Below are 24112 nucleotides of genomic sequence, written 5' to 3'. Positions count from 1 at the left end.
TCTCTCACACACACACACACACACACAAAACCAAGAAATATCCTGATTTCTGCAATAATCCTATCCTATGTTGTGGTTTCTGTGATCTCCTCTGACCAGACGAAACCAGTAGTTCAATTCCAGGCTGCAGCAAAGTCAGATTGTGCAGAAGAATCATCTGTTTCCTGTGGTCTTGTCCTGGTGCTCCTCTGAGACAAGGTCTTTACAGGGGATCTGTATCTGAGGCTCTAGTAGTCCTGGTCTCCGCTGTCTTTCAGGGCAGTAGAGGTCCTTTCTAGGTGCTGATCCACCATCTGGTCTGGATACGTACTGGATCCGGGTGACTGCAGTGACCCTCTGAATGGATACAGACTGGATCTGGTGGTTATGGTGACCTCGGAATAAGAGAGAAACACACTAATATTAGCGTAGATGCCATTCTTCTAATGATGTACCAAGTACATTGGGTGTTATGGGAAGTGTTCCCGGTTCCGGTTTACCTAATTATTAAAAAACTATTTACATAGTCTTTTGTGGTAGAAGTGATTGTTATACCATACTTGTAACAAGAAGTATAATTTACAGTTTTAGCTATATGAAGTTTGAACAAATTTAAATAATGATCTGAGATATCATCACTTGGCTGCATAATTTCAACACCATCTCAAAAATATATCTAAATTACGGCCTATCTTCTCAATCTCAAATACAGAAATGTTAATCCATGCATTCATTTATGACCTCAAGGTTAGATTATTGTAATGCTTTATTGGGTGGTTGTTATTTTATAAACAAACTCCAGTTAGTCCAAAATGCAGCAGCAAGAGTTCTTACTAGAACCAGGAAGTATGACCATATTAGCCCAGTCCTGTCAACACTGCACTGGCTCCCTATCAAACATCGTATAGAGTTCACAAGCTCCCTCCGAGAGGCCAAATGTGCAGGGCTCACAGCTCGGGCTGGGGATGCCATAACATAACAACGCATTCCTGTCCTTTGAAAAGTAAGTTGGGCAATGGCAGTTGTCTTCTGAGGTGAAGAGGTCGATCTCTGCTCCGCCGAAGATCTCCTAAGTTTTCTGAACCTTTTGGGGTTGAGCATCCACTACTCCGAGGAGACGTTGCTCAGGCACAGCATGTCTGCTCCTAGCTTAAACCATGCGCTGCTCTCAATGAGCACAAGTTGAATTGTGCCCATACCAAGAGGTACTCCACTAATGTGAAGAGGTGCCTCAAGGAGAGACCGCTGGGCGATTTTTATAGGACACCACCTTCATGCTGTGCGAATGGACCAGGACCTGGTGACCTTTCAGGTCTGGCAGAAAGGTTTGAAAGCCCAAACATACTGCCAGAATTTCCAGGCAGTTGATGTGAAGCCAGCCTTCTGCCTTCTTCGGTTTGCCATCATACAGCGCTCCCCAACTCATGTTGGAGGCATCCATGAGGACCACCGTCCTTCTGCAGACCATTCCCAGGGGCACGCCCTGTTCCATCCACTGAGAATCTTTCCAAGGGGCCAGGGCTGCTATACAGGCCCGGTTTACCCTGATGCGAAGGCATCCAAGATGCCAGGCATGGGATGGGACTCATGGCTTCACCAAGTACTTAAAGGGACGTATACAGAGCAAGCCCAGCTGTAGTAATGGAGACACAAAGGCCATGAGGCTGAGTAGTTTCTGAAATGCTTTGAGAGGGCGAGTGTCTCCAACTCTGAACGGGGGTCTATCTGGATGTGAAATTAAGTGTCTTTCAGGTCAAGAGAAAAGAACCAGTCTCCTGGGCATACATGCGAGGGGATCTGTTTCAATGTTATCATTTTGAACGGCCATCTCATGAGGGCCCGATTCAAGTGTCTGAGGTCGAGGATGTGCCTTAGGCCACCATTTTTCTTGGGGAGGAGGAAGTGATGGCTGTAAACAACTGACTCGCTCTCGGCTGGGCGAACCATTTCTACGGCTCCTTTTGCCAGCAAATACATCACTTCAGCATGTAAGATGTGTGCATCTTCATTTCAAACTGAGGTGTAGACCACGCCACTGAGGTGCGGGGATCTTCAAGTGAATTGTAATGTCTTACCTTGTTGTATTATCCCATAACCCAACTTGACACCCCGGGGTTGCCTGCCAGGGCTCCACCCATGTGGCAAGGTGCTGGATTGGTTCAAGTGGTGGGCCACCTAGAGGGGACCTCCAAGAAGAATAGTGAAGCTTGTTGACGGGGGGCCTGGCTGTGCCCCATAAAGAACCACTCATCCAATTGGCTTAGCCTTTGACAAGATGAGGAATAATTCTGCATCCATGCACGGGCTAGATGTGCTGGGCTGTGCAGATGGCAATGGGGCAGGGTCGACGTATGAGCTCGACAGCTCTTCCGCATCTGAAGCCTCTAACGACATGTTGTCGTCCATGGGGTCACACTCATTCCCTCCAAATGAGACCATGTTGCTCGCATTCAAAGAGGGATGCTCTTGTGGGAGGGAGAAGTGGACAGGAGAACCCTCTCAGAGTGGAAAGAGTGAGGCACGCGGGTGTTCATTTTGCATAGGCTCATTCTTTGCCCGGCGCTGAGTTCCTCTGCCCCGCTGCTTTTTCCTCACAGGCTCCTGAGTGTACGAGTACCTCACAGTATGAGTGATCTATCGACAGGGAACTAAAGTGTTTTGCTATCAGAGTAATGACTACTGAAAATTCAGCTTTGCTTTACATGAATAAATAACATCTTAGAAAACAGGACAGAAAACAGAACTCCAAACTGAATGTCAGAATGGGAAAGAAAGGTGATTTAAGCAATTTTGAGCGTGGCATGGTTGCTGGTGCCACACGGGCTGGTCTGAGTATTTCACAATGTGCTCAGTAACTGGGATTTTCATGCACAACCATTTCTAGGGTTTACAAAGAATGGTGTGAAAAGGGAAAAACATCCAGTATGCAGCAGTCCTGTGGGCGAAAAATGCCTTGTTTATGCTAGAGGTCAGAGGAGAATGGGCCGACTGATTCAAGCTGATAGAAGAGCAACTTTGACTGAAATAACCACTCGTTACAATCGAGGTATGCAGCAAAGCATTTGTGAAGCCACAACACGCACAACCTTGAGGTGGATGGGCTACAACAGCAGAAAACCCTACCAAGTACACCTCATCTCCACTACAAATAGGAAAAAGAGGCTACAATTTGCACGAGCTCACCAAATTGGACAGTTGAAGACTGGAAAAATGTTGCCTGGTCTGAGGAGTCTCGATTTCTGTTGAGACATTCAGATGGTAGGGACAGAATTTGGTGTCAACAGAATGAGAACATGGATCCATGCCTTGTGCAGGCTGGTGTTAGACAACACGTTAGACAAGACTCTATTGGTGTTAGACAACACGTTTCAGGACCTACTCATTGTCGAAATCATTCTCTAGATTTAATACTGTCACATGGAATTGATGTTGATCGTGTTGAAATTATTCAGCCAAGTGATGATATCTCAGATCATTATTTAGTTCTGTGCAAACTTCATATAGCCAAAATTGTAAATTCTACTTCTTGTTACAAGTATGGAAGAACCATCACTCCTACCACAAAATACTGCTTTTTAAGTTATCTTCCTGATGTATCCAAATTCCTTAGCATATCCAAAACCTCAGAACAACTTGATGATGTAACAGAAACTATGGACTCTCTCTTTTCTAGCACTTTAAATAAAGCTGCTCCTTTACGCTCAAGGAAGATTAAGGAAAACAGTTTGACACCATGGTATAATGAGCATACTCGCACCCTAAAGAGAGCAGCCTGAAAAATGGAGCGCAGCTGGAGGAAAACAAAACTAGAGGTATTTCGCATTGCTTGGCGAGAAAGTAACCTATCCTACATAAAAGCATTAAAAACTGCTAGATTCTTCTCTTTTAGAAGAAAACAAACATAACCCCAGGTATTTATTCAATACAGTGGCTAAATTAACAAAAAATAAAGCCTCAACAAGTGTTGACATTTCCCAACACCACAGCAGTAATGACTTTATAAACTACTTCACTTCTAAAATCGATACTATTAGAGATAAAATTCCAACCATTCAGCCGTCAGCTACAGTATCACATCAGACAGTGCACTATAGACCCCCTGAGGAACAGTTCCAATCATTGTCTACTAATGGAGAGGAATAATTGTATAAACTTGTTAAATCATCTAAACCAACAACATGTATGTTAGACCCTATACCATCTAAGCTCCTAAAAGAGGTGCTTCCAGAAGTCATAGATCCACTTCTGACTATTATTAATTCCTCATTGTCATTGGGATATGTCCCCAAAACCTTCAAACTGGCTGTTATTAAGCCTCTCATAAAAAAACACAACTTGACCCCAAAGAACTAGTTAATTATAGACCAATCTCGAATCTCCCTTTTCTGTCCAAGACACTAGAAAAGGTGGTATCCTCACAATTATATTCCTTCTTAGAGAAAAATGGTATATGTGAGGATTTCCAGTCAGGATTTAGACCGTATCATAGTACTGAGATTGCTCTCCTTAGAGTTACAAATGATCTGCTCTTATCATCTGATCATGGGTGTATCTCTCTATTTCTTTTATTGGATCTTAGTGCTGCGTTTGACACAATTGACCACATTATTTTGCATAGACTAGAAAACTTTTGTTGGCATCAGTGGAAGTGCATTAGCATGGTTTAAATCGTACTTATATGACCGCCATCAGTTCGTAGCAGTGAATGAAGATGTATCATATCGATCACAAGTGCAGTATGGAGTACCTCAAGGCTCAGTAGTAGGGCCGCTACTCTTCACGCTTTATATGTTACCCTTGGGAGTTATCATCAGGAAACATGGTGTTAGCTTTTACTGTTATGCTGACGATACTCATGTCTATATTTCTTCATGGCCCGGTGAAACACACCAATTTGAAAAACTAATGGAATACATAGTCAATATAAAAAACTGGATGACGAGTAATTTCTTACTGCTAAATTCTGAAAATACAGAGGTGTTAATTATAGGACCTAAAAACTCTGCTTGTAATAACCTAGAACACTGTCTAAGACTTGATGGTTGCTCTGTCAATTCTGCGTCATCAGTTAGGAACCTAGGTGTGCTATTTGATCGCAATCTTTCCTTAGAAAGCCACGTTCCTAGCATTTGTAAAACTGTATTTTTCCATCTAAAAAATATATCTAAATTACGGCCTATGCTCTCAATGTCAAATGCAGAAATGTTAATCCATGCATTTATGACCTCAAGGTTAGATAATTGTAATGCTTTATTGGGTGGTTGTTCTGCACGCTTAGTAAACAAACTACAGCTAGTCCAAAATGCAGCAGCAAGAGTTCTTACTAGAACCATATTAGCCCGGTCCTGTCAATGCTGCACTGGCTCCCTATCAAACATTGTATAGATTTTAAAATATTGCTTATTACTTATAAAGCCCTGAATGGTTTAACACCTCAGTATTTGAATGAGCTCCTTTTACATTATAATCCTCTACGTCCGCTACATTCTCAAAATTCAGGCAATTTGATAATAATAGTTTAAATAATAAATGTATTTGCTCATTGCTATTATTTTACATATTTAGATTTAAAATGCCACAGATGTTTTCCATATACTGTACATTGTCTCTTAATTCAATTTATGTGCCTTGGTTGGCTGTGATTATCTGCAAAAGCCTCACACATTGTCCACACAGGTGGATGATTGCCATGCCCTTCATTCATGCCTCCACTTTTATCTTCAGTTAAGGTGTGTTTAAGAATGAACTACAGGTCAGTTTCTTATGTTGCATGTGTTTCTACAGCTGATTACCAGTCCAGTAACTCACACGAGGAGAAGGAGGTGATGCCAAGCCATGCTAAAGCTGCTGCAGGACAACTGTCAAAGGCCGACATTTCAACAAAGCCTTACTGCTTGATATGGAGAATTTTGAGCCTTGTCCTTACAATAAATAAATAAATAAATAAATAATAAGCAAGGCTCAACCTTCGAAAAATTTATTCTCAAACTGCCCTAACCAGCACACTAACCCACAACAATAAAGCTAGCTAGACAAACTTTGGTTGGTTGTCCAGGTGAATGTCATGGAATGTAAGAATTTCATGTAATGAGAATTTTTATGCCCTAGAGTAACTCTTTAAAATTCTTTTTTACCTATTGTGACAACTAATATAAACTAACTAATATTAAAAACTAATATCTCAAAGATTATACTGTAAAATCAATTTAATATTCAGAGTGAATTTGAATTATCCACAATACACCGTATGTTGAACTGGAATATAACTGGAAGAGATCCAAAGACTTTCAAACTACTGTAAATTCAAGCCTGCTTCATTTTTTTTTTTTTTTTTTTTTTTTTTGGGGGGGGGGGGAGGGGTCATTAGAATTAGGGGCATTTTAGGAGCAATTTAAGGAAGCCTGCTTCAGCCACAGAATATTATTTTATTTTCCCAAAAAGCCTGAATTGTGAGATAAAAAGTCGCAATGACCTCTTTATGTTATCCTGTTGTGGAAACAAGCATCCATTTGAGTTATGGCATCCTGGAAATGTATTAATACAAATCAATGCTTCTGGAAATAGCATCTGGATACATAATACCCATTGTGATGTTTATGGGCAATTCATAACGAGCAAATAAATTTAATTATTTAAGAGCTACATGTACAGCAGCTGTGCAGCAATATGACTTTCAATTTTAATGTGTCCTTTAATTCTGATTTGCCAGCTCTGCATTATGCATGCCATACAGGCTTATTTTAATAAAAGTGTATTTTTACTAAACTGGTACAACAAGGCCAAAAGCACACTCAGAGAGCTATGTTGCCCCAAGCTCTGCCAAGTTTTTTTGACCACTCCCAGTGTTTAAGCAGCACTCACACTGGTAATAACATGCTAACTGGAAAGAAAAAAGAAAAAAACCTGGGAGGGACTTGCTTTAAGGAGCTCTACCTCTGTTTAATTCTGTTTCTGGTGTTTGACCTAACGGCGTCAGGTCTTGCTGGTTGTTTTGTTTTTAGTTTTTTTGTTTTTTCATAGTCCTTTACATTATACACACTGTATCCCACTGAGAAATTATAAGCATGGAAATGCTGAAAGCTTTAAACTGCTGTTTTTAATCTGACTGATCACACACACATGAAAATTAAACATCAACATCATTAAACAAAACATCATTAAACAAATCAAATGAATGCAAATATAGTACTCAAATTGTAAGAAGTTTATTTTCTTGTTTTCTTTTTTTAAAAAGATGACTTTTTAAAACTTAGATTCAACTTTATTGTCAATTTGCACAGTACAACACATTTACATGTATTTGTATAATAAAATGTTTTTAAAAGCTTATTTTATTGCAGCTTATTGACAAGGCAATGAGACATCTCTCATTTTTTGTTAAATTTAAATTGATGTACTAAAATAACTAAAACTGAAATAAAAACTAATATAAATGAAAAACAAATCTGACATAAAAGTATTAAACTAAAAATTAAAATGAAAACAGAAATTTTAAAACTAATTCAAATTAGTTATATAAACTATAATAGTATTTCAGTTATACTTCTACAAAGCTATTATGCATTTCTATCGTGCATTTTTGTGTTTGTCATAATTAATCAAGAGCTGCTTGCACAACAGTTGTCACTTGTCTTGTATTTAGTGCAAATACAAATAGTGATTTTAAAACTATTATCATTATCATTTTCTTTTGTTTTATGTTCTGTGTATCAACAGTCATTTCTGGGTCCTTATAGATGCACAACAAGCAACTGTTGTAAGGACAAACTGTAAACATTCAAGCAGCAATATTTTCTTGTTAGTCAGGCTACTTGAATCATATGTGGATTAATTGTCTCTGTATTTTGTTTATCTAGCAAAGTCTAAGGCAACGAATACTATGTTGTTCTGGCAAGAGCCCGTGGTTCACACACACTGAGATGTTAGCATATTCCAACTGCTTGGAATTCCTTCCCGCAGTCCAGAGAGCACACACTGTGTTTTAAAACTTGTTGGGCCCTTTCAAGTTTTATTTGAAAGTATGTAATTACATTCTTGAAAAAAATAACAGGTCTCTGGAGAGATTTATATTGAGTATTAAATGTCAAGGTTTCAAAAGACACAGTTAATGCTCGCTTATCCACTTAAGAGCTTCTCAATGGCCTGAAATGTTAATAGGGCTTAAGGATATGGATATGCAGTAAAAATAAATATGCTGAGGAAAAAGAAAGCAAGGTGGAGGAGCTTGAGCAGTGCCTGGCCTTCCTTAAAAGTTCAGCAAGATTTTTTTCCCTTGACTTGTAATGCTTGTTGTTTTGAAATTTGGTCTCAGAAGGTCTGCACTTCAAGGATCTGGAGCTCAAGCAAAAAGTTTATGTCCGAACAATTTTTATTACAAAACAGATGCTAAATACTGATTGGATGAGCTGCGTTTGACATCGTTGTAAACACACACCTCTGAACGCATGGTTTATGTAAATGTAGAGAACTGATCATTCTGATTATTAATTTTAATAAATGTAACTTTCTATTGTGTCTTTTACAGTTTCCGTTGTTACAATTTTTTATGTTTAAAGACCTAGATAACAGCTCTCTGAATGTGATATTTTTTTATTATTAATATTATAAAAAAAATTACTTAGCCTTTTAGAGTATTATTAATCATAAGTTTAAACAAACATTTTATTCACAAAAGTGTGTTTATTCATAACTTTGAGAGAACCCTGCAAGAACATTAGCCAAAGTTCTGAGAATGTTCTCTGATAGCTGGGGGAAAAACATAAATAATGTTTTTGTGCTAGTGCTTTAAAAACATTATTAAAGACCAGATAACTTTGAAATTTCTATTAACAGTTTTGAAGAAAATTCTAAACTACGATAAACCCTTGTCATAATGTTAGACAAAGTTCTGAGAACAATCCCTGTTGCGGTTTTGGTCAAATTTGGTATAACTGTAGCCTCTCTTATTGTTTGATTAGCAAATACAATGAGAAACCCTTTGTGTTTAGTTTGGATCATATGTACAACTTTCATGCAATCATTTTGTGTATTCATTTTCCAAGATCACTTTGGTAGCAATTCTTAATTTTATAGGAAAATAATCAAATGAAAAAAAATGTCTTTCATGTCTTTCACATAGCTATGGGTCGCAACACCAACAGTATTAATTGCTTCCAAGAGGCAATAAGTCCTAATAGATTAAAGGAGTATTATCAAGTGCTGGTCCATCTTCTGAAAAAAAAAAAAAAAAAGCTTTTAAATCTTTCAAGACATTTCTCCTTTGTGACCTCCGGTGGTCCAACAGGTACTGCAGCACTCAGGAAAGGGTCTGGACAATGTTGCAGCAAGAGTGTCTTCCAACACTTACAAAGCAAACTAAAAAAAGGCCTGGGGTCCAACACACTTCAGCAAAAACTTTGATAAGTCCATCCACACATCTTCTGCCCCGCTGTCATGGAGGAAGAGAGATAGCCGTGTTTGTGTTTGAGGGATAGAGACTCATCTGGATTTATGGCTGTTTGAAAGTCAATAGATGTAAGGAATTGGGTGAAGACAATTTAAACATGTTATTTACACATATATATATATGATTGCTTAAAATGTAAACATCAGCCTGATATGAAAAATTATGTCAATATGCCCTGCCGATAAGACAAATAGCTCACATATGTTCAGGGTGTGCTAGTGATGAGATCACATTAGCAGCAATCTAATGCCCCTCTGGTGAGGTTTTTATTTATTCAGGAGGCGCTGTTGTCCTACTTGTTATAAAATGAAAGCAAAATACAAAAAACATTGTGTTTCTGATTAAAGCAGTAATTGATATCACATTACAGAGTATCATATTCCTTTCTCTTTGGAGTGTTACAAGCTCTTGTTTAATTAAGAAGATCTGTAAAGTTGCAAAGACTTAAGTCTCAAATCCAAATAGATATTCTTTATAAAATTAAGAGTCAACCATGCCTTCCTGAAACAGCTCGTTTAAACACAGCCCCACATGTTTACATCACAATGTGGGAAGATTTACATAATGCTGCTTAAATGTTCACGCAAAGATAGACAGCATAACTTTTTTTCTCGCTGCTCCCACATAGCAAACGGACTTGGCCCACATGTGACCTTAAGGTGGCACTGCTGGCCTGTGTGGGCAAGTCAAGCGGCAAGGAACCGAAACTCCATCGGTGACAGAATGGAGAAAAAAACCTTGGGAGAAACCAGGCTCAGGGAGGGGGCCAGTTCTCCTCTGACCAGACGAAACCAGTAGTTCAATTCCAGGCTGCAGTAAAGTCAGATTGTGCAGAAGAATCATCTGTTTCCTGTGGTCTTGTCCTGGTGCTCCTCTGAGACAAGGTCTTTACAGGGGATCTGTATCTGGGGCTCTAGTTGTCCTGGTCTCCGCTGTCTTTCAGGGCAGTAGAGGTCCTTTCTAGGTGCTGATCCACCATCTGGTCTGGATACGTACTGGATCCGGGTGACTGCAGTGACCCTCTGATCTGGATACAGACTGGATCTGGTGGCCACGGTGACCTCAGAATAATTGAATAACAGACTAATATTAGCGAAGATGCCATTCTTCTAATGATGTAGCAAGTACATCGGGTGTTATGTGAAGTGTTTCCGGTTCTGGTTTACCTAATTAATGCAGCCTAAAAATCCTTTAACTGATTTGGATATTAAAAGCATATTAGTGTGTTATGTCTATGCCAGGTTAAAGAGATGGGTCTTTAATCTAGATTTAAACTGCAAGAGTGTGTCTGCCTCCCGAACAATGTTAGATAGGTTATTGATTTTGTTGATATTAATATTCTAGGTATTATCAAATTGCCTGAGCTTTAAGAACATAGTGGACGTAGAGGATTATAAAGTAAAAGGAGCTCATTCAAATACTGAGGTGCTAAACCATTCAGGGCTTTATAAGTAATAAGCGAGATTTTAAAATCTATACAATGTTTGATAGGGAGCCAGTGCAGCGATGACAGGACCGGGCTAATATGGTCATACTTCCTGGTTCTAGTAAGAACTCTTGCTGCTGCATTTTGGACTAGCTGTAGTTTGTTTACTAAGCGTGCAGAACAACCACAATATAAAGCATAACAATAATCTAACCTTGAGGTCATAAATGCATGGATTAACGTTTCTGCATTTGACATTGAGAGCATAGGCCGTAATTTAGATATATTTTTTAGATTGAAAAATGCAGTTTTACAAATGCTAGAAACGTGGCTCTCTAAAGAAAAATTGCGATCAAATAGCACACCTAGGTTCCTAACTGATGACGCAGAATTGACAGAGCAACCATCAAGTCTTAGACAGTGTTCTAGATTATTACAAGCAGAGTTTTTAGGCCCTATAATTAACACCTCTGTTTTTTCAGAATTTAGCAGTAAGAAATTACTCGTCATCCAGTTTTTTATATCTACTATGCATTCCATTAGTTTTTCAAATTGGTGTGTTTCACCGGGCTGCGAAGAAATATAGAGCTGAGTATCATCAGCATAACAGTGAAAGCTAACACCATGTTTCCTGATGATATCTCCCAAGGGTAACATATAAAGCGTGAAGAGTAGCGGCCCTAGTACTGAGCCTTGAGGTACTCCATACTGCACTTGTGATCGATATGATACATCTTCATTCACTGCTACGAACTGATGACGGTCATATAAGTATGATTTAAACCATGCTAATGCACTTCCATTAATGCCAACAAAGTGTTCAAGTCTATGCAAAAGAATGTTGTGGTCAATTGTGTCAAACGCAGCACTAAGATCCAATAAAACTAATAGAGAGATACACCCACGATCAGATGATAAGAGCAGATCATTTGTAACTCTAAGAAGAGCAGTCTCAGTACTAAGATACGGTCTAAATCCTGACTGGAAATCCTCACATATACCATTTTTTTTCTAAGAAGGAATATAATTGTGAGGATACCACCTTTTCTAGTATCTTGGACAAAAAAGGGAGATTCGAGATTGGTCTGTAAGTAACTAGTTCATTCGGGTCAAGTTGTGTTTTTTTTTTTTTATGAGAGGCTTAATAACAACAGATATGTGGCCCAAATCAGGCTACGTTCTGGCAGCATATTATCTGACCCATGATAAACAAGATAAATACAATATTGCATGATAATGGTTAAATGATCACATACTTTTTAATGTAGTATAATTAAGTGCATTAAACTGCACATAATTATAATTTTATTAAATTGTATATTATTATTCTTGGTACAAATAATCTTAGAAACCTTACATGAAAAGAAAGAGAAAGGGAGAGAGTATTTAACCCGTATCATGTTATATTTTTTTGGTTTACTATGGCACACACACTGATCTATAATAGAGAGTGTTGGCACATCATTTTTATTAGTATGCTGTCATACACAAGCATTAAATAAAATTATCATGAAAGTTTTTTATTTTTATTTAAATCCTGTATCTGTGTGATGCTTGGTATGAGGAACAGATCCAAATTCAAACCGCATTCATTGGCGATATGTATCTCCTTCCTCTGTAGCTATAGAAACAACTTAGACTTAGAGCTATAGAGTGGAATGCAACTACAGTTTCTCTTATAGACTGTATACTCTATACACTCACTCTTTACTGGTTGATTTGTTCTTTATAAAAATAAATAGAAAAACCAATGCAATAAATTTTTTTATTGAACAGTTACATGATATGGGTTTTAAGTCTGATTTTCTATTCAGTTTAATGTTCTTTATTGGCATAGTTTGTGTCTACATTAAAGCATGTCACAAAATGAATAATTGTGATCATATTAATTCTAACTATTATTATTACTAACTATTATTACTAACACACACACACACACAAATACATATATACATATGTCAGCAATGATAACCCAAATTACACAGTCTTTATTTAGAAGCAGTTCAAGACAGCTGAGATGCAAGTAGCTGAGTTGGTAGATCATAGAATAACGTGGAACTTAACTGAATGTTAAAGAGTCCTCATGTTTTACAGGTTCTGGCTGGCAAGACTTGTATACACGTAAGTATCATAGATGAGAAGATGGGTCAATCCTTTAGTACAGGGTTTTCAAACCTCTCTATGGTGTACCTCCAGCACTGCAAAACCACTGTATTAGTATGAAACAACATTTGTAAGTGATTTAACAATGACAATATAATAGTCTTAGAAGCGACGTGACCAGACAATGAGTGACAATGAATGAGTGTTTGGTGCTTGCAAATATAGGGAAACTGATGAGGTTTATGGCTAACAGGGGTGAAGATTAAACTGAGTTTGCAGGTGATGCACAGGGAGGATTATGGAAAATGTAGTGTATTGTTATAATAGACATAGTGAATGGAGATTGTGACAATGCACATACACACACACAATCCCCAAAAAGCACTTGAAGAACCACTTCCAGATTCAAATCTCAAAAATCTCAAATCTCAATATCACCATCACAAACACACACATACTGTAAATGCACACACACACACTGTTTCTCTATACCGAATACTATTATAAAAAACTACTATTATTTATATTAAATATTATTTATTGAACAATAACATTTAATGAACCACAATATCAATTAACACAAAGGTCACTAATTCAGTCAAGAGTACAAAAGCAGCACTCTGATACAACATTAAAGTTATATAAAAATATAAACTTTGAGACTTTGCACTCAGCGAAAGCTATTTTCTCTGGAACAATTATTAGATTAATGAGACCAAAGACTGCACATTAATATACAAAACGCCCTGGCTCTCACATCACTTCAACTTTGAAACAGATTTTGAAAACAGTTGTACTGCTTCATATTTTTGAGTAAATCATGGATACCATTCAAAGGTTTGCGGTCAATAGAAATGAATACTTTCATTCATTAATAATAAGGGTGTATCAAAAGTGATGGTAAATACTTTTATAATGTTCCAAACATTTTCTATTTCAAATAAATGCTGTTCAACTTTTTTGTATCAAAGGGTCCAGAAAAAAATAAAATGTATCATAGTTTGCACAAAAATATTATGCAATGTTTTCAACATCGATAATAATTAGAAATATTTCTTGAGCAGTAAATCATCATATTTTCATGATTTCTGAAGATCATGTGACACTGAAGACTGGAGGAATGATGCTGAAAATACAGATTTGATCACAGAAATAATGAAATCAGGGAAATCAAGGTTGCAATGATGCATTTACAATGGAGGTCAATTTGTAGGATTTGAAACAGAAACATTAAGCTCATAATATTATAAATGCACCTACTCTAATTATTCTATTAAAGCCATTTTTCATAACTATTGTTAGTACCTCACTGTAAGGAAAAATCAATAAAAAAATGGAAAGGTACTGGTAGTTTTCTGCCAGGACATTAAGTTTATGTCAAGCTCCTTAAGTTATATTTCCTTCAACCCTGAAACAAAATGCGATGTGCAATTCAAAATACCACAAAACTCCCTGTGAAACAAATCTACTTTCCCTAGAGTGTGGATGTTTGCGTTTTTACAGAAAATGTGAGACTATTTACAAACATTATGTCACAAGTGTTGATGAAAATGTTACATTGGTTGGATCATAAAAAATGCCCTTTCATACAAAAATGGACTGAAAAAAAAGACGATCTAAAAAAGAACAAGGGCTTAATGACATCAGCTGAAGTTGCAAGTGATTTCAGAGAGGCAAATTATTTTAATAAAGATTATGAAGACAAGCACAGAGAAGTCATGAACAGATAAGAACAGAAATCTGTATTAAGAAAGTCGACAAAGTCCTTTTTAATTTCATGTTTATTTTGCACCCAAAATGTTTCTCTGAATGTGAGATGACATTTCCTTGACTAAGGGTTTTTTTGGGAAGGATGGCACTTTATTGCCTTGTGACTCAAAGCACTTGAGACAGACAGGTAAATAATATGCTAATGTGGGTGTCTGCGAGTGCTTCTTCATACACTGGGGGTTACTTGTTATTATAGGGGCACGGGGTCAAATGGAGAAGGCTTTGGGCCTTGGAGAAATACAGTAATAGGAAACATGATCTCCGTTGTAACATTACAGTTATCACATTATTGATTTTGAAAACTTTCAGGCCACATCACTTTAATATGCACCTATGTGAGTATGAGACAGAAGTCAGTGGCTGGCGCGCACAGAGCTCCGGAGGGGCAGGGAAGTTAGCATATTTTTTAAACGTTTTAAAGACATGTCCAACTTAAACATTTTAGAAATAAAACATTTAATGGACAATTCATAAATAGTGTTTTTGGGGCTAATGTTTTGAGGAAATTAGTGAAGACAAAACAGCTCTTCTATTAACTTTACTGAAGAACTTTTGACAGAACGTTAACCAAAGTTCAGAGAACATTCCTTGTTTGCTGGGTTTCTACAAACACTATTTATTTGTTTCATTGTTTAGCTCTCTATAAAAACATTTAAAACCAATGCACTGCTCTGAAGAGCTTTTGAACAACGTATTCCAAAAAACTCACCCATGTAACCCATTATACAGTCCAGAACCTGTGATGCTGCACAGAACCATACTGGAGATCTTTTACTTTTGAGAACTGCTCATTTTCATTTTAAGCTAATAACTTTTAGTTTTTCTGTGACTCAAAATAAACATGCTCCGTTATGCAAGTGTGGTCAACCCATGTGATGACATCCCTGGAAGAAAAAAATGGAAACACATTTAATAGATTGCATGTGCTTGCCAGTGCACTGATTACACACTCCGGAAGAAATCGCAGTGTCCATCCACAGTGTGGAGTTGCAGTGCATGCATGTAACTTAAAGAAGGAAACAGATCTTGTGTGTCTGTGTTCTCTGGGGTTTATCAGAGGTGCTGGTGAAGTGCGGTGGGTTGAGAGAGCAGGGAGGAGGGTCAGCAGAGGAACTTCATAGGGCGGTCACTTAAAAACTGCCTGGAGAACTGGATGCGGGTTCAGACGGTGATGTCCTCCGTGCTCGACTCTTCCTGGACATACACAGATCCGCGTTCGCATGGGACTCTTTTGGCTTCTTCTACGTGATGCGGAACTAATGATCTAAACATTCGCCTTAGGGTTGCACTCTTGCTGTCTGAGGTGAACTCCTTTAAAAACTCATTTTTACCGTCTTCTCATCCAGGAATACCGCGCGCATCTCTACCAATGGTAAGCTGGCATTTCGTGTTTTGCATTTTGTTACTTTCATACAATCATAGCAAGAAGTGATTTCCGACCGTATCTGAGGTATGCGCAATTATTTAGACCCAATGACATGCGTTTTTGCCATTTGTGCGTAAAAGTGTTTATTTTATTATAAGTATTTAATTATTTTTGCAGGCGGCGTGACTACCTAGAACGCTCCAATTATATTCCACAAAGCTGTCTTCACGTCAACAGACGGAATTATTATAATCAACAAAGCTGTGTGCACCGAAAACGGGAGCGCTCTGCTTTGTCGCATAGCTAAGGAATTGCACTGGGGCCCGGAGTGTTGGGAATGTTACACAGGATTGAAAAACTTTGCTTACATGACAGAATGCTTGAAAGGTTTTTTTTTTCTTTGCATGTTTAGAATCACCGTCGCGCTCAGGTACGTGACCGCGCGCTCACCGAGTGGATGCGAGCTTCCACATCTGCTCGGATCGTACCAGCTTGGCGTTTCATTCAAACTGAATTGACATTCGGTTTAAATTATGTTTTAATGTGCTGGCTGAGTACAGTTTTACTTGCTGTATGTGACCTTACCACGATGGTGGTATATTTTCTTTGGCTAGAATCAAGCAGCGTGTAATGTTCACTTTTGTATGAGTTTTTGGAATCTACAAAAAAAAATCTGAGTGTCCTGAATCACTGGTTGAAAATGTAATTCTAACACATTCCTAAATCAAGCACGGTTTACGCATGATAAATGTTAAGTTAGCGTTAAAAGCAATCGCTCTGTCCTTCATTTGATTGATTAAGTTAAGGAAAACCGGTCCTCCACGAATGTTTTCGAAGACTCGTACTTTGTCTTAAATGAGTTAAAGTGAAGAGTGAAACGTCTGAAAGGTTTTACGAGGTACATTATGACATAAAGAGACACAACCCATGAGTCACTTAGCAGGGATGTTTATCTTTAGTTCAAGAAAAAAAATCTAAATATCTTTCCATACCACTTACTTATTAAAAAGTAAACACTTGCAAGAGTTATAGTCAGATAGTGCACATGATTACAGACCCACAGATGTTGTCTTCCAGACTAGAGCAGAGGTCTTGAGCCTTTTTCATGCCAAGAATCTGGTGCTTGATAGATGCTTATAGTAGGCCTACTATAATACTATAATATATTCAAAACCATTAAGAATCACTGGTTTTGATGGACAGAGGTCTTGTACATTGTATGGGAGGGACAATTACACAATTAGATGAAAACTTTAGTTGAATTTTTATCTTTAACTTAAAATAGTCATACATTTGAATGCAAATTTCCATTGTTTTGCTGTTGTTTTTCATGCAAATTAGTTTGGGGTCAATCAATAATTGGAGGACCCTGGTCTAGAGATTGTGTCAGTGCAATAGAGATTCTTTATTGTACATATCCATGAACTTTTGCAACCGCACAGCAGGCTATAAGCTATTCATTCTTCAAGCGGTCTCATTTTCCACATGGACAGAATGCAACTTTCCACAGATTTAATTTCTGAATTAAACTTGACAGAGGTCAGATCCTAACATTGGCTGGTACTGTGGTAACGTACTTCCCCATGCACATCTGAAGGACCATGTGCATAACCTAATCTCATTAAGCAGGGTTAAAGTCGAGCACTGTGAGCTTTACACAACGCTGCCAAATTAAAGGAAGCAAGCTGCACTATAAAACCCACTCTGTACAAAAGCACATGCATCGCACTCCATCTTCAAACAGGGATTCTCTAAATATTTAGGGCAGTATCTGTAGGCTTTTAAACAAGTGTAGGTGGTCGGAAGAAACCAATTGTTTGTGCTTTGTTACATGTTTTCTGGCATGGCTGATCAAAGTCTTTTAGTTACGCTCATTTTTATGGTTTGCTCTCGACATAATGAACTGTTTGAATAGCTGTTGTTCAAATGGCAGATTTTATGAATCTAAAAACCACTGGACTCCTGTTAAGAATCTAACACAGTGTTTTGGTAAATCAGTCAAGAATCACATCGCAAGCCATGCTAGTGCAACAACTGTGAAGACAGAGAGAGAAATAACTCTCATGACCACACACACACGGTGTTCTTGTTAAAATGCATCATTCCTGTTGTAATGGTTGGACTTGCTCCAGCAGAGCTAAGTCCAAGAAGTGACAAAATGCATGCGTTGCCATGCTCAACTATTGAGTTCAGCTGTGGATTCAGTGATGACGTTGTTTTCTGAGACCTTTCACAAACACTTGTGACTGTTATTAGTGCAGTTCCTCTGTTCTCAAATGAATCGTTGAAAATCCTATTTGTGGAGTTGTACGTTGGTTGCAATGAAAGTATCTCTTAAATCCATTCCACTTCTGACACAAATCAGGTAGCTACATAGTTGGATGTTATAGGTTAACAGATCATAAAGATGTAGGACCAGGACGGTGCCGCTTGTGTGACCAGTCTGGATTGGGGGATTTTAAAGACTCTTTAAGAAGGATTTCCTAATAGACCATCTATAAAAGAGGCGGTCTGAGATCCCTTTGTTGACAAACGAACCTCTATTTGTATGTAAATCTAATTGCCATCTTTTCAGGTGTTCACACCTGGCCGTCTTGTGCAACACGTTATCAGTGCTCGTTTACAAGCAGCGTTTCAGTTGCTTTAAGATGTCTCTCTGGCCCAAACCTGCATTTTGCTCTTACTGAAATCATGCCATGCTTATACTGAAATGTTAGCAGTAATTGGATTACATGAAGTATTGAGTGGCTAATATCCTCTTGTATTTCAGGAAAGGAATCTCCCCGCTGTTGTTAAACAGCCTTCCAGGAGCACGTAACATTCACTCGAGGAACTCGTCCTGGATCAGCTCTCGACAAACATGGACTGTTTTCCCATGCTTTATTTTCTGTCGGTAAGTGGAGCAAGCCTATCCAGTCCTAATCGTGTGACGGGGTTGTTACATATTTGGAGCAAATTGAAAGGCTTAGTCGTTCTTTACAAGCGCCGTTGTCAGTAAGGAGTTTTGCTTTCAGCTTTTTTATGTTGCGGTGCAAACACTTGAAGATTGTAGGTTGCTGTCCTTGTTTGACATTGGTTTCGACTACCACACTGTAGTTCGGATAGACCCTTAAAGGGATAGTGCTCCCAAAAAAATTACAACTATATCGTCATTTACTCACACTTATGTCATTCCAAACCATTCCAAGAAGCCTTTCATGGAACACAGAAAATGTGTGTTTTTCCGTTTTTTTTGTCCGTACGCTCTTAAATATAAAGGATCTTTATTGGCATCTGTGGTTACATGGAGATCCTTTAACATCTATGGAATCTTTTCTTTGCTCTAAAAGACCTCTATAGTGGAAATATATTCTTTAGATATTTAAAATGTTCCTCACACTAAGAAAAAAATGGTTATATTAAGAACTGATCACAGGAGGGTTCTTTGAGGAACCCAAAATGAAAGCCATTGGAGTTACACTGGGTTGAAATGACATGAGGGTGAGTAAATAATGGCATCATTTTATTAAAAGTTTTGGTGAATGATGGCCTAAACTCACTATGTTGTTTCATGTATATACATATTTTTAACTATTCAGTTGTATGGTAGTTATCTGGAATAAAAAAGGTCTAAAACATACTCTATACAAGTACACAAACCCAAACACTTCCATACTACACTGTTGAAAAAATATTATTGGAGTGCATTTAGCAAAAAAACACTATTTCAGTCTTTCTTATTCAAAATTGTATGTAATTCCTTGCCAAATCTTTTTAATTAGTTGGGAAATTAATGACATTTACCAGAGTGAAAATTGTTAGTACACCCAGCTGTTTTCAGTGTTAGAAGTATTAATGTTTGTAACAAGCTACTTAAATAAAAACGCATATGATGTAATGATAATGACACAGACATCTGAAGGAAACTTTGTCGCCCCCTTGAGTACGGAGGTCTGTTACCACATACTTACAAATCATTGACCAAGCATTCTTCCTTCGAGGACTTGCGCAAAGCATGTTTCTGACCTAAATGTCAATGACATTTTAATGGTATCCAGATTAATTATTGAAAGCAAGCTGACAATGGGGAGTCAAAACATCTTTCATTAAAGTCTTGCTTTTCTCTTCTGCTTCCTCAAATTCCCCGCCTGCCCACCAGAGACATCATGATTCCTGGTAATCGAATGCCGATGGTCCTTTTATTATGCCAAGTCCTACTGGGAGAGAGCAGCTATGCTAGTCTAATACCTGAGGAAGGGAAGAAGAAAGCGTCGGCTCAGCACCTGGGTCAGAGTCATGAACTGCTGCGGGACTTTGAAGCCTCGCTGCTGCACATGTTTGGGCTGCAGAGGCGACCGCGACCCAGCTACTCGGCTGTGGTGCCCCAGTATCTGCTGGACCTGTATCGCCTGCAGTCAGGGGAGGCCGAAGAGGCCGGGGCCCACGACGTGAGCTTCCATTATCCCGAGAGGTCCACGAGTCGAGCGAACACCGTGAGAGGATTCCATCATGAAGGTAAGACAGCGGAGACATTGACACTTGACAAATTCAGACTCAACCCCACATTTAAAAGTCTCTGCACTGCCATACTTTGCCGATCCTCTCGAGGGAATTTCCTCACCATGCAATTATTTTTAATGCTACTCCAGAGATTTCTAAATAAACACCACAATGCGGTCTCTCAGGCAGACAGAATTCCTAGAAGGCTTTGGAAAAACACACATTTAGTTTCAAGAAGATAGAAGTCTGTCAGCATGGTTTAACAGTTTATTCCCTGTTATTTTACTTTTCTTTATAACTACATACTTACAATGAGTCAGAGATGAGACTACAATGAAATATGGAAAAGGAATAAGTGGAGTGGATTCCTCTGAAAATAAAAGAGTGTGGATTCAGAGAGAGTCACCAAACAGAATTCAATGACAACAACTTTTCTGCATTGAAAATTATACTTTATAATTCAGAATTATTTGCATTATTATCATTCAGTATGCAACAATCAGGTGAGACCAAACATTACAGAGTGAACATGGTATGATGCAAAGGCAAGAGTATTTGCCACGACTGTCAAAACCAAGTATTCAAAATATCTATGTAGGAAACTAAAATAAAAACTATGAAATAAAACTATTGAAATAAACTAGGAGTGTAATAACAGGAATTAATATAAAAATATTTTCAAACATTGATATCAATCTAGAAAATGCAGTGTATCTACATAAATTACTTCATTGTATTACTACATTGTATTGAATTGCATTGTAGTTCTTGCAAAATATCATTTTAGTAGATTGTTGTATTATTAAGATTCTTGTTTGTTTACACTGAAAAAAGTAAAACAACTGTGTTATTTATTTAAAGTGCTTTTTTTATATTGGTATATTAATCGAAAACCATGGTCTCCATTTTTATTTTATTTTTCCAGTTTTTATGAGCAGTCCTAAAGAAACTATTCTGTTTAAGTATTTTAGTGTTGATGTGCATCGTGTTTTTTTAAGTTGTTAAAAGCCCAAAAATATATATAATAATAATATTAATAATTACATTGACTTACAACAAGTAACAATTTGGCTTATGTCTAAACTATATTAATTAAATATATGGTCTTTATAATAAATAATCTTTTTACTTTACATTGTTACTTAATTGTTTTTTTGTGTTAAGGTAAAAAAAAATATATCAAAGTTTAAAGCTTGATCCAAACCATTAATATAATTAGATTTTTATTTATTTATTTATTTTTGGTCCAAAGTATTTTTTTTTCTTTCCATCTACAGGTAATAAGAATGTGTTACTGTATAATTTCAAAAACTGCATCACTATAGTGTATCTTCTTCCAGTTTGTTGAGCTGTCCTCTGATTTTCCTCCTCTAGAGCACATGGAGGAGCTGCAGTCAGACGGCTCTGAGACTCCCCTGCGCTTCGTCTTCAATCTCAGCAGCATCCCAGAGGAGGAACTCATTTCTACCGCAGAGCTTCGTCTCTACAGGCAACAGATAGATGATGCAATCTCAGATCCCCAAGCCACGGGAGATGAAGGTCTACACCGGATAAACATATACGAGGTGCTGAAGCCCCCGCGGGCCGGACAGCTCATCACACAGCTGCTGGACACTCGACTGGTGCGCCACAACACGACTCGATGGGAGAGCTTCGACGTGAGTCCGGCCGTGCTGCGCTGGACCCGTGACAAGAGCTCCAATCACGGCCTGGCTGTGGAGGTGGTGCCCCTGAACCGAACCTCGCGTCACCAGGGACGTCACGTACGCGTCAGTCGCTCCTTGCATCCGCTTCCCGACGCAGACTGGAGCCAGCTTCGCCCCCTGCTGGTCACATTTGGACATGACGGAAAAAGTCACCCACTGACGCGGCGAGCGAAGCGCAGCCCGAAGCAAAGAGGTCGCAAGCGCAACCGAAACTGTCGGCGACACGCGCTTTATGTGGACTTCAGTGATGTGGGCTGGAACGACTGGATCGTGGCGCCGCCCGGATATCAGGCGTACTACTGTCACGGGGAGTGTCCGTTCCCTTTGGCCGATCACCTGAACTCCACCAATCACGCTATTGTGCAGACACTGGTGAACTCGGTGAACACCAATATTCCCAAGGCCTGCTGCGTTCCCACAGAGCTCAGTGCCATCTCCATGCTCTACCTGGACGAGACGGACAGGGTGGTGCTGAAGAACTATCAGGAGATGGTGGTGGAGGGATGTGGCTGCCGCTGACCGGGACACAGCTACACCCTGGACACTTATTTATAACATCTGTCTTGAGATGTGTGTTTCTTGTCTCCTCGATCATATATTTTGACAAAAAAAGTATATATAAATATATATTTATATCAACATAATTAAACAAATAAAACCGTCCTTATTTTAATTATATGCCAGCTGTACAGCTTTTCGTAATGTATATAAGACTGTATAAGGGTTTTTCTATGAGCTAGAAGAATTAGCCACTAAAAAGTTTATTTACTGGTAGTATTTATTTCTTTAATACAATATACATTCACCAAATGTGTAGCCGAGCGACCCCCTCAGAAAGCATCGTTTGTGTACTTAAAATAGAGCACTGGGTGAAATGCTAGGAAACCTGATTGTCTTGCTATATCAGACGGAGAGATCAGAGGCGAGTTCAATGTTCTGCATCAGCATGTGATTTACATGGTCCCAAAATTTTTGTTTTGTTGTTAAATAAATTTTGAAACATTCCAACAACAACGTAAGATTATTAAAAGGCAGTGTGATGCTCTGTTTCAAGAAAAAAAGAAAAAAAAAACATTTGTTTCTCACTACTACACATGCTGTGGTGCAGTAAAAAGTCTCTAAGTCTTCTAAAGTCTCATTACAGTGCTGCAACTAATTACTTAAAATCAAGTTACAATACAATCAAATAAAGCCTGTCAAGAACATGTCTGGCAGATATAATACTCCATGTTAATAACAATTACATCCCACTTCTCACTATATTAATAAAGAAAAAAATGCAGTGTTTTACATTACAGTGATGAATAACTAATCACTCAGAATTATCACTGAAAATAATATGTGTAATATGTTATAACTAAATGCAGCAGTGAGAATTTGGTGGGGAAATGTGCTTAAAGTCTTGTGAAGATAGTGCCACCATATGAAATCTTATTTAATTTCTGAACACAATATATACCCACACATTTCGATTTGGGGTGAAATGTAACCTGGACGTACATTTAAAAAGCAATGCACACAAACAAGCTGACTGACTTGATCAGTGAAATCTTTGATGTGAATCAACACACCTCTCCTCAGCGGCAAACACTGAAGCAATGAATACTGATTGGGGCTTAGACACAGCTGAAGGCATTCTACACTAGATTCAGTGAAGATTACGTTTGCATATCAAAGAAATGATGATGAGTGTCATTATTATTATTATACATTAATATGTTGTCTGGTTGGACATCAGAGGTCAGCACTGCAAAAAAATAAAAAAATAAAAATAAAACCTTGCGGTACATCACCCCTGTCCTCATCCAGGTGCGTCTGTGACCCGCCCAATAGCGGCT

General features: G+C 38.2%; 1 protein-coding gene across 1 annotated transcript; it reads left to right on the top strand.

Annotated features, from left to right (window-relative positions):
- The first annotated feature begins 15749 nt into the window (after window positions 1-15749).
- LOC113060420 (bone morphogenetic protein 4-like) lies at window positions 15750-23304 on the top strand. Its single transcript, XM_026229325.1, has 4 exons — window positions 15750-16095; window positions 18860-18982; window positions 20228-20583; window positions 21943-23304. Exons 3-4 carry the CDS (start codon window positions 20235-20237, stop codon window positions 22791-22793), a joined length of 1200 nt encoding a protein of 399 aa, XP_026085110.1. The 5' UTR covers window positions 15750-16095; window positions 18860-18982; window positions 20228-20234; the 3' UTR covers window positions 22794-23304.
- Window positions 23305-24112: the final 808 nt, after the last annotated feature.

Source organism: Carassius auratus, chromosome 42 (genome assembly GCF_003368295.1).
Source record: "Carassius auratus strain Wakin chromosome 42, ASM336829v1, whole genome shotgun sequence".
Classification (NCBI taxonomy): domain Eukaryota; kingdom Metazoa; phylum Chordata; class Actinopteri; order Cypriniformes; family Cyprinidae; genus Carassius; species Carassius auratus.
This window is presented reverse-complemented; position numbering and strand designations above follow the sequence as displayed.